The 12,215-nt window shown below is 34.6% G+C and overlaps 1 protein-coding gene across 1 annotated transcript; it reads right to left on the bottom strand.

Moving 5' to 3' along the window:
* Nucleotides 1-1,585: 1,585 nt before the first annotated feature.
* LOC108676262 (adenosine 3'-phospho 5'-phosphosulfate transporter 1) lies at nucleotides 1,586-8,518 on the bottom strand. Its single transcript, XM_018164320.2, has 7 exons — nucleotides 8,316-8,518; nucleotides 7,773-7,981; nucleotides 7,208-7,435; nucleotides 6,713-6,863; nucleotides 6,183-6,436; nucleotides 5,018-5,107; nucleotides 1,586-4,724 (listed from the first exon to the last, which is right to left on the bottom strand). The coding sequence occupies exons 1-7, from the start codon at nucleotides 8,440-8,442 to the stop codon at nucleotides 4,554-4,556; spliced, it is 1,230 nt and encodes a 409-aa protein (XP_018019809.1). The 5' UTR covers nucleotides 8,443-8,518; the 3' UTR covers nucleotides 1,586-4,553.
* Between the last annotated feature and the right edge of the window lie 3,697 nt (nucleotides 8,519-12,215).

The raw sequence follows: 12,215 nt of genomic DNA on the forward strand, positions 1-12,215 counted from the left end.
TTAGCAAGACACTGCAGCAGGAAATCAACCTTTCCATCCCTTAAGAATAACCATTTCAACCTTAGCATATAATTTTCCTTGTCAGTTGCAATTGATTAGGAAGTGACCTGCTTATCGATAATACGATTGCAGTTCATTAGGAAGCAAACATTTTATTCACGTTTTATAATCCAAAACATTACTGACTACATGACAAGGTTATCCCAGTAGTTCAATGGAATTTTTGATCGAATAAAAAAATTCGAGGGATGAAGCATTTCATCCTCATAAAACGATTTCTTTACTGACACAGTTCGGCAAGAAAGAAACTTCGAAAATATCTTTCAAACACTAACTTAACATAAATGTTGATCTTATAACAGAAGCAACGTCAATAAACTCCTGGTTTTGAACTTAAATACAAATATCGTAAAAAATCTGCATGCAGTAGCAGAGAAGAACTAAAAAAAAAATAAAAAGAACACAATTACATAACATGCGTTGCGCTGTTGGAATGCCAAGCATTTCCTTGCATGATAAAATAAATATAACTCAGTACTCACTGCAGTGAGTGACAGAGAGCGCATTTTCTCGTCGACGAAAACGTGAAGTCACGGACGGACAGACGGACAGACGGACGGACATGGCGAGCACAATAGTTCAATTTTTTCCATAAATGAGAAAATGCTCTAAAAAGAGTCAAACTTTTTTAATCTAAATTCAAAGACACGAAATTTTTTAAAGACAATAAACTGCATGTCCATGATAGGGTTTAATAAAATGCAAGAAACGACTAAACGAAACTAGATTTAACTCTACATTTAACGAAACTAGATTACAACCTAACACCCAACAACCATCGATCTAACAGTTACGCCGAGTAAGCAGGGTAAAAGAACCAAAATTTTCGAAATAAACAAATTTGCAGGCAAAATACCTTCATTATAAACAGATCAAATTACAAGTATCAAGTATAAAAAAATTAGTGAATACATAAACGAACTTAATCTATTGTTAGCACTTCATGGAATTAGAACTTCAGTGTTAAGGCTGAGAGGGTAAAGGTCCGCATTATTTCGTGTATAGAATGAAGCTGACTCGCTCCATGAACAACTCGCATCCAAACTCTTCAATAATAAGGTGTGTCCCATGTATTACTTACATGTGTGTCCCATGTATTACTTACATGTGTGTCCCATGTATTACTTACATGTGTGTCCCATGTATTACTTACATGTTCCTAACCTTGCTGCATGACCAAAAAGCCTCCAAAATCAATTATAAAAAAAATTTCCAATCAAATTGTATCTTTCGTTCTAGTTTGGCTGATGATCAATGAAAGTTATCGTAAAATTAGCGAATTTATATTGTATGTTGAATATCATCATCGCGGCAATCAATAAAGCACCACAAACAACTACCATATGGACGATATCACCACAGCACCGTTAACAAAAATGGGGCACTCATGGGCAATGTTCCTGGATATTTTTATCTAAATTCTTAGAGGCAAAAAACTGGGAATTTTAGTTTTATTTGTAAGCAGAGTTAGGAACACGTGCTGCAAGAGCCTTCCGTGTGAGCTTGTATGGATGTGTTTTTCTTGAAAAAAAAAAAAATTTCGCTCATAAGTATTGAAGAAGACTGGCACCGGCAACCAAACATATTAAGCATTCTTGGAAGACAAAGTTTTGTACATTGTAATGTTAATGTAAAACAATGTTGAAGAAAGTGAAACAATAGAATATACTTGCAGAATAAATATAAATTATCTTGAAAAAAAGCAGAATGCTATCTTACATTAAAAGAAAAATTAACCTAATTCTAAGAATTGAATCGAGCGCAATATAAATTAGAATTCATGCGAAAGCAGTTTGAATTTGAGCGGAGTACAAGATTGCGATAAATTAAATTACCAAAGTCATGCACTATCTCTTTTACATTGCAAATACAGAACGCTTCTTGATCAATTACAGATAAATAAAGCTTAGCAAAAAAGCGACAATGGAGAGCGGAGGTAGAAAAACTAATGGCTAATGTTCATTTCAGAAAAGATTGTCATAAAATAAGTCTCTGATCATTACAAACAATATTTTAGAATTTTGAGTCGAGTACATTAGCAACGAAGTCACTTCTTTCGGAGTGATATGCTACCTATTCTTATTAATCAGAAGAAACATTTCATTGATTACACTTTGGCTTCATTAAATTGAACATTACAAATAAATTAGTACAATATAGAAAAATGGGTTAGTACAATTAAACTAAGAGGATTGCACAAGGAAAAAGCGTTGTACGAGAATCGCAAGAAACATCTAAGAGTCTTCCTGAGGCAGCCACGAGCATCATACCGCAGCAACAACGGGCGCACTACAGATTTTTGTTGCCATTTACCTTTGATCTTCTTATCAATCCAACCAGGTTTTTGAAGCTGTACGGATTAAAAGTAACCGGCCACTTTCAAGTAATCGATGATTGGCCGTAAACTGACAGGAACCAATAAGCGACAGGCCATAAGCGCTTCAAGGTAACCTACTAAGACATAATAGCCAGCTCTTTTTCCTAGACTTTATCTCTTTAAACTGTTTTTATCTGAAATATCAACGACAAAGAGTGCGACTGTGAAAATAGGTAGACGTCGTAATGAATCAATAAAAGGCATTCACTGCTTTGCCATAGGAGTGAAAAATTTTCATACTTAATAAATATTGATTTACAAACGTAACATTACAGAATCGTCAAACAACTTCTCAACGGGCGCCTACCGGAAGCAAATAGCAGGATTGGTATGAAACATTCAGACTGTCATCTGATACGAATGTAGTTAGAGTGGAGCTACTTAGTGAAGGAACGGAACCAAGGCTAGCCAGTTTGCGCGCTCACGGCGGTACGGAAGACTCTTATTAAATATAACTTTTTTTTAAGGAGCAATGAGATGCTTTCATCGTTTGAGTGCTCAATTTTGACATGCAAAACGAACAATTAAGAAATTAATCAAACATGGAAGCGCTAAAAAATTAAAAAAAATATATTCTTTAAAATAGCAAATAAACATTGCAATATAACCAGCATTGATGCAATCCCAGTTAGTGTTTTAACAAATGCAGTCTTAAGATCAGAGTCGATTAACTTTCACGATACATTGTACTCCGGGTCAAGTAATATCATTTGACTATAAATGCATGACTTAATACCCTAGGCAATTAGGTTTAGTTGGTGGGTCATTCAGTCTATACCGCGTTTTATTTATCATATCCCCAATTGGAAAAATGTATGTTCCACTTCCAAAATATTGAATGAAATGTATTCAAATTTATTGAATGAAAAAGCATAAATATAGTAGCCTCTGCGTCTCAAATGGAAAATCAACCCAATTTATAGCAATGTTTTCAACTCTTTTACTCTCGATAAATGACATCTTTAATTGCATATCGTACATAAAATCGTTTGTTCTGTTAAAATAGCGCTAGAACTAATTAATGAAAGGAAGGCATCAAAACGTTCGTCCATAACGTTCGTAAATTAGTCAGTGCATAAATTGGAGAACAACTCGACACCTTTCACAGAGATACATTTCACGGTTTGAAAAATAGACACATTTTAGTTTAATTGATAATAAAAATTACCTACCGCGCAACAATTCGCATGTACAATTTTCAATTAAATAAAAGTATTTTTCAGAGAGATATTAAAAATTAATATATTTGTACAGAAACGTAAAAATAGTGACACAGCAAAGCATCCATTTTGTGCGTTAGTTCGACTTTGACTTCAGCTTCATAATTAAGTAGATAACAATACAATTGCTTGTTACTGATTGTTATAATACAGAACGCAGAATAAATGAAATTGAATTGAAGAAATTACTTCTGACACAGAACAAACAAGGATGAATTGAATGACTCAATGACAGAAAGAGGGCATTAAAAGGGATAAACAAGAATATGCTTCTTATAAATTAAAAAATCAACAAATAATCCAGAGAATCACGTGTAAATGAAATCATGGATACCAAATAGTATAAGTCCTCTCAATTAGAAAATAGAATTTCTAAATTACCAGTAGATTGCACAAAGTAGATGGTTATTCAACAGATCACATGTAAGTAAATGTATGACTTATAAGATAACTTCAACTCGGAAGTAAGCTCGCTACGACAACGATAAATGAGATAGAACTAAATTTCAACATAGAATAATAGCCTTTGCATGAGATTGGCAAAGCATTAGCGCAAGCGCGTGAAAACAACAAGTAACAGATCTAAAATGAACGCAAACTTATTTCATTCCAGAAAATCATATGCATTGCTGTGTAGCAACGACCGCTTTTATTACAAATGAATTTAACGGGGAATTTAGTAGCAACATATTTTTCATGGATTAAATCTTATGAGAAATATAAAGGACTGCTCGTGGAATGATCGTAGCATATGCTGTGGATGTCAGCTATTGTAAAAATTTGAGCAGAGGCAAATTGTGGCAGATAAGAGAACGGAAATTTCGTTCAAAAACATGCGACGGTCGCTGCGATAACATGAATAGTCTTTGGTGTTAACCTCCTTAAAGGCCTGATATTCAAGCTCGGATCGCGTCCTGAGCAGCAGTGCGTCGTTTCTTCAGCTGCTTGACGCGGTGACTGCAATAAATTCTCAGGAAGATCGCCATGAAGACGAAGGTGATGCCGAAGCCGGCCAACAGTGACACGGGATGGCTGTAGATGATGCACGACAGCAGGATTGCTAGCAGCTGTAAAATAATCATTCGTTAACACATGATGATGGAAGGCTGGGTAAAGCTTTGCTTCGCTGAGAAATTAGAACGCTATGCTGATTCCCAGATATGCAGAAGTATACCTATAGTGTCATTTAGTCATTTCATGATACAGGAGTGTACACATTTTTAAATTCAAACGTTTCTACCGTCTATGTTTATACTATTATTATTATATTTTACTGTTATGGTGCCATTAGATTGTTGTACCATGTATTCCTGCTTAAGATATTATAATAATGATAATTGATGATGTTCATAACTCATACTTGTCTGACGGTCATGATGATTATGAAGACAACAGGACCGAACGTAGCAATGGTGTAGTAAATGAAGAGCTGCCCCGTAGCAGAACACACCTGCAACAAAAGAGCACAAGTCATTAAATGCACCAAGAAAAAAAATGCAACTGCTGAGCAAAAGTCATAAAATGCACCAAGAGAAAAAATGCAACTGCTGAGCACAAATCATAAAATGCACCAAGAGAAAAAATGCAACTGCTAGCAAAATTCATAAAATGCACGAAGGGAAAAATGCAACTGCTAGCAAAATTCATAAAATGCACCAAGGGAAAAATGCAACTGCTGAGCACAAGCCATAAAATGCACCAAGAGGAAAAATGCAGCTGCTGAGCATAAGTCATAAAATGCATCAAGGGAAAAATGCAACTGCTGAGCACAAGTCATAAAATGAACCAACAGAAAAAATTCAATGAATTGGAGGCACATCAGACAGAAATACTAGGTATATCAATTGATATCTCAATCAAGCCCAAATGCTTGACTGAGATGTATTTCACGTTGTCCAGTATTCAGTTAACCATGATACGCTTCACATTATTTAGTATGGGGAAGTATCATTTCCAATATACCCGTAGTATAGTAACTTTCCGAATGAAAATTCATCACACTAAACAACAGGAAGTGATAGAAATAAACACCAAAATTCAATATAAGTTCTTCTATCCATTAGTACCTACGCCTAGATTGCAAGTTCACCCAGAATTACGTAATTCACCAAGTTCACCTTAACGTTTTACAAAAAAATGCCAAATAAATTCAACATGTCTACATTGAAAATGTATGGAAAACCAGATATCGTGAATTTAATTACCATTCTCTTTGCTTGTAAATTCTTGGTATAACCAAGAGAGCTCAGTTCATAGTGAAAAAACTACTCAATTTCTAGTAAAAACTTAACAAAGACAATTTCATGCTCAAGGCTTGAGCAAGTACTGAAAATTCCTCAACGATCCAGAACGAGATGTTACCTGTAATACAGAAACATACGGTAGCAAAAGTTCTAAACCAATGGACTCAAGTTAAACGTTGACAGGAAAAATTGCACACCAACGTGTGAAATTGCAAAATTTCAACATTCACTAAAGTTGAATGAAATATAAGATAATGAAACAAGAAAAATTTGTTTACGTACAGACAGTACAATGCAGTCCCATAGGAATACTGGGAATTTGACCATGAAAGCGAATGCAACGCTGAATGTGCCCTGCTGCAGCAGCGACACTGACGTCAGTAGGCAGGAAAACAGGTTCACGCCGCACATCATCTGCACAGAGCTCATTTTGTAGGTGGTGAAGAGCTCGCCCTGCCAGTTGGAGGTGAAAGAGTCGAACGCCATGTAGCCAACCAGGATTATCACCCCAGAGAGTGTAGTTGAAGTGCCAGTTTCTGAAACAAGAGGGTGATTCATGAGACTGATTTTGACAACCAGTAGGTAGTGTAGTTGTTGGGTTAAGTCAATTCCAAACAAATAATAACGTCACAAAATATATCATATTTGATATTTATCAATGTTGAGTTGTGTAAAATGGTAATTAGAAATCAAATGTGCATGCAAATGCTTTCTGTGAAAATATCTGATAAACACGCCAAACAGGATTGTATAAGTTTTATGATAACAAAAATTTATGAAAAGATAAACAAAGCAACTACATAGTCCCTCACTGCCGGAGTCAGTTGTGGACCCAAAGAGGAACAAAGTCATGCCTGTAGAGATGAGTAGCGCCACGGCATATTCATAATATTCGTAGGACTTGCCACTTACTAGCTTGCCCATCAGCATCACTGGTATGATTTTTGAGGCTTTGGCAAGAACCTGTAATAGTCATCATCCAGATAGCAATCAATAAAAAATAAAATAATGATTGCTAAAATCAAGTAACAATTTGAAAATTCAATGTCCAATTTTTAAATAAGTCATGAGGATAAAGAAATTATTAAAGCAACAACTATGAATAATCACACCAATTAAAGTACCTACTACTATTAGAAAAAGTCCGGCATGTGAATTTATGAGTGTGTTTTACAGATTAAAGATAATTCAAGGAAGTACTCTCAGTACCTATGCCTCTAGAGTCTAGACTCTAGAGCATATGCCTCCTAGTGTTTTAGCTGTACAGTAACTAATTAGTATACCGTATGTTTACATGTAAAACATACCTGTGTTGGGAAAGAGACGTATTTCAGAGCTTCATACTGGCACCAAGAGCTCATGATATTAGAAAATGAGCAATAAGAATACTTGTATAGAGGGGCAGTGTGGCGTGGCTGCTTAGATACTAAAAGATAAGCTCCTGCCAACAGGAAGGCAAGAATACGGTTTACAAAAACCAGGAACTGCGACTCCTTGAAACTGCCTGTTTCATGCAAGTCTAGACCAATGTACTCCTGGAAGTAAGGAAGAACAATAAAAGTTTTGTGACACACATCATAGTCCTTAATCACCAGTGTGCCAGAAACACAATTAATGAACAAACCCACTGAAAAACTGTCAAGTAAAATGAAGTCAATCGAAATTTGCAAACTCTTTCCAGGCTCAAGTTCGAAATTTTTTTGTAAATTAATTTAGCAAATTATGAATGCTAAGCTTTGGTAGTAATTTGCTCAGAAATTTAATAATTTAATTCACTAGAAAATTGACACATCTCACATAAAAAAAAATTAATTATTGATTAAAAACAGGCTGACAAATAAGGTGTATATAACTTGTATATAACTAACTTACTTTGGTCATAATTTTTTCTTGCAAGATCCCCCAGGTAAGATACGAGACTTGTAGGCCAATCACACAAAAAACAAGATTAAGTGCTCTTCTCAAACTGCTAGAGCTTGTAGTTTTCAGAGGTGAAGTGCCACCAGCGTTTGAATCAAGAAGCTGCCAGTCATCGCTGCCATACACACAGCTTATTATCAGGCGAGATATGATGGAGTTGCCTGCAGAAGTACAAGACTAAGAATTATCTTGGAAAACAACTTCCTAACGAAATATAATTTATTTGAAGGTTTTTATGTTTCATTATAAAAGCCTAAATTAGTGTAGTGTTACATATTGCATAAACATTCCTGGACTAGAAGTAGTACGGTAATTATTAGATGTGAAAGTTTAGGCCAAAATAAACAAGGTGCCCAGGTCTTTAAGAATTGGCTACAGTTCAACAAGGCCTAATCAAAGTTTACACAACTATGCTATATTATCGTTTATATCAACACAAACATTAATTTGATTCTTCAAACTGGCCCACTAAAAGGCAGTAGGCATTTAACTTACCAGCATTCTCCTCGTACTTGATGCTCTTTAAATATCTTATCAGAAGATATCCTGGAATGAAGACAGTGGCATAGCCAAGTAGCATAATAAAAAGATGGACCACCCAAGAATCCAAAAAAGAATCCATTTTATTTAATCTGTTGAGATTTTTGCACAAGTCCTAAAGCCAGTTACCCTGAAGACCTCAAAAAACTTTTGCAAACCTAAAAAAGGAAGTACCATCATTTATCATCAGTATGACTGTATGACAATTAAATTAAATTCAAAATTTGATGTAGAAGATGTTTATTTCCCAAGCTAAATCTGATATGGTTTTTGATAATTTCTTCTTGATAAATTATTGCCAATAGTAGAGTCCCAAATAATTGTTAACATAACAATATCATTCATCCATAAGAAATCAGATTTACTAAAAATACATAACTTTGCAGCTGCTATAATTAATTTATCAGTGAAAAATTGAATTTGTATAATATTTATCAAGGTATAATTCATACTATCTGTAAGATAGATAAAATCAACAATACTAATAGGAAAAATGAATAGGAATGATTAATGAATATAGATATAAATTATATATATGGTAGTTACAAAAGCATAACATTACAGTATTTATTCCAAACAAAAATGGCATACATCAATCAATTAACCCATTAAAGCCGAGAATTATTTAGGGGACAATTAAATATTATTTTCAGTTTGAATACTTCATTTGGTCATTGTTAAACTATTAAAACATTTATTTTATGAAAATTGTAGATGAATGCTAAAATATGGCCTGGCAACTAAAGTTGCCATTCGGCAGTAAGATAACAAATATGAAGTTTTATGTAATGTATGGTAAAAATATTGAGTAGGGCCAATAAAACTAAATTTGCTATAGGTAAAGTGAAATAATGAAACGAATATTTTGGAATGATAAATGATTTATCCATTCAGTATTTAAATCATTGATAAACATGAGAAAATGGGCCAATAACATTTATAATGGTAAACATCATCAATCACCACTGCGGCATAGAAGAATAAACATCGTAATGATAACTTCCATGCAACCTGGGTGATGAGCAATAGTGCATAATTTGCATTTGCATGCAGTCCTTCTTATGCTTTTTTGACATTTTGCATACTTTGTATCTCCTTAATTTCACTATCCAGTATATAGTCTGCTGTGACAATATTCTTAGCGGGTCCACGTGATGCAAATTTAGAACCGCTTTACTTCCTGGCTGGGCGGAGTCTTTATGTTTCCTATAACAACATCTCTGATGAATTTCAACCACAGAATATTGTTACCACATGTATTGAATTATCTCGAAGCATTTACAGCTTGGGCACTAACAATGGTGGTGGCCCAGAAAAAGTACCACCACAATTTTTTGGAGTGAATTTTGGATCCGATAAGTTGCTAATTGTTGGTGAAACAAATCAGACCAGTAGAGCCCTCTATGAGGCAGTTTATTGTGTCAAGAGAAAGGCAATACAGGCAGAAATACTCCCATGCTAACAAGATTTATCTCGTTACACTGCAGATTTTGTTGCTGAGAATATAATTTGCTCTGTTCACTTAAATGATTTATCCATTCGTTAGTACAGAAGTAATTCATTGCGTCTAATGAGGTACTTTCCTCAGTCAGAGAGTACCGTAAAATGGGGTAACTTTGACCACTTTTTTTTTCAAAATGATGCCATTTTTTTACTAGAAAAGTTAAACTTAAATTGAAACATGCAAAATACAGGTCTATACTCTAGCTTTACTCACCATAAATTGCTGGCTCCTGCCTCTCATATAGTTTTGATGTAATTTCAAAAAAAGTGATGGTCTTTGTTACCCCAGCTTTTGTGGTTTCTTTGACCGGGTGGTAAAATCAATTTTATTTTTTGGTAAAATAACTTGTGGGTCACATTATTAATTTTTTAACCTATTAGATATGCAAACTTTTTAAATCTTTCTGTTTTGTTACGTAGCCTCAGCATAAGGCCTTTGATGGCCATTGACAAAATTTTCCTATGTCATATCGTTTTTGAGTTTTGGGGGTTTTTGTTAAGAAAACAAAAAGTGGTCAAAGTTACCCCACCGGTCAAAGTAACCCCATTTTACGGTACTGGATAGCATGTCAATCTTCCCAAAGTGCGGTAGGTATTGACGAAGTCACTTCATCTTTGCTCTATTTATAAACTATTAATTTTTGCTTCTTTGAAAGTGGTTTTCCTTTAGTTCATTATCATCTTGACAACATGACTCATCAATATATATCTGGGGAAATTATCAGGTTTACGAGCAACCTTATCATCAAAATCGTCCGAATCCATGTTTGATTTTGTATGAGTATTTCCCTTGCATGGTAAATTGCAAATAATACCTCATTGTAATTTTAGTCCCAATCTACCAATATATCGTAAATTTCTGGTAAAGTTGACTTGCATATGAATATATGTATATATATGTTACAAATATCACTATCAAACTTCATTAAAATACTTTTCTATCAACTGGATGCTAACTTATTTTGTTATAATACATGAAGAACATGAGGTAGCCTTTTATCTTCACATTCATACAAAAATACAGTTTGCATTTCATGAATGCCGAGTGGCAACTTCAGTTGCCACTATGTATGATTTAGCTTATATTGTCTTCAATGTTAATGTTTAATGCCATTTCTGAATTTTGCCTCATTGCTAGACTCCTAATCCATCATTTCAAAACTTAGAATTATGAAATATTTACTTACAAACAATTTTAATATAGCCTTTACTGTGGGCTGGTTCAGGCCTGATAAAAAACACAGTGACCGCCTGTAGTTGGAAGGTCAGCTGACTGAAGGGGGAGCAACCGAGGTGAACAATTCTTGTTCAGTAATCGTATGGAACATGTATGATGCGGTGTGGGTCTACAAAACTGAAATTTACTTTATATTATGGATAATACAACCACTTTTTTGAGGTGGCAACTAAAGTTGCCAATAGGCTTTAATGGGTTAAGGATAGAATATATCAAACTTCTGCTTCTGAGCCCAAGTAAGCAACTATAGCTTTTCTGCCATTTTTATAGTTTAAGACCAGAGTACCATCAAACGGGGGAATAAGGGAAGGCCCCTGTAATTGACCTAAACTATGATTTATTTCTCCAAAACGTATGATGTTGTCACTAAAACATTCCTTTTTGTTTCAGGTAGGTATGTTTTCACTGTATTTTTTCATAGCAAATTCACCGAACACAATTAGAATGGTGTGAAATTACAAGCCATCCTGTAAGCTTACAGTCAGTTACAGATACAGAAGAAGCGCTATATGGCTGCTGATATGAAGCTTGCAATGGGCCGAATGAATGGGCTGTGGACAAGGTTGTTGTAAATGCTCCATGGCATGTTTATGGATATGGTAATATCACATCAATAATACATAATTAATGAATATGGTAATATCAAATCAATAAAGGGTTAAAGGAAAAACAAGTAAAAATCACGGAAAATGTCATTTATTCTACATCTAGGGTAAACGCAGTACCGTCAACCGGGGCTACTCGGGACGGTTTTGAGCGTTTTTTGTTAATAACTTCTTACGATGAAACATTTCATGAACAAGTTTAGGCTCATTTCATAGCTCTTTGCGAGGGCTATCGAATGGCATCTTCAAAAAAATTCCATATGCTATTCGTAAGGTGCCAGAAGCAAAAAAAGAGTGTCCAGAGTAGCCACTGGGAATAAAACTTCATTTTAAAATATTTGAAGCATGCAGAGAGTACTCATCCATTACTAACAGTAATCTGAAGTCCTCCTCTTTCATTGTAGACAATGTAGAGGTAGAATAAATGACATTTTCTGTGACTTTTACTAGTTTTTCCTTCATTGATATGATATTACCATAAACATTAATTACCGTCAACTGGGGTGACTT

The sequence above is a fragment of the Hyalella azteca genome, unplaced genomic scaffold (genome assembly GCF_000764305.2).
Source record: "Hyalella azteca isolate HAZT.00-mixed unplaced genomic scaffold, Hazt_2.0.2 contig15667, whole genome shotgun sequence".
NCBI classification, from domain to species: Eukaryota; Metazoa; Arthropoda; class Malacostraca; order Amphipoda; family Hyalellidae; genus Hyalella; species Hyalella azteca.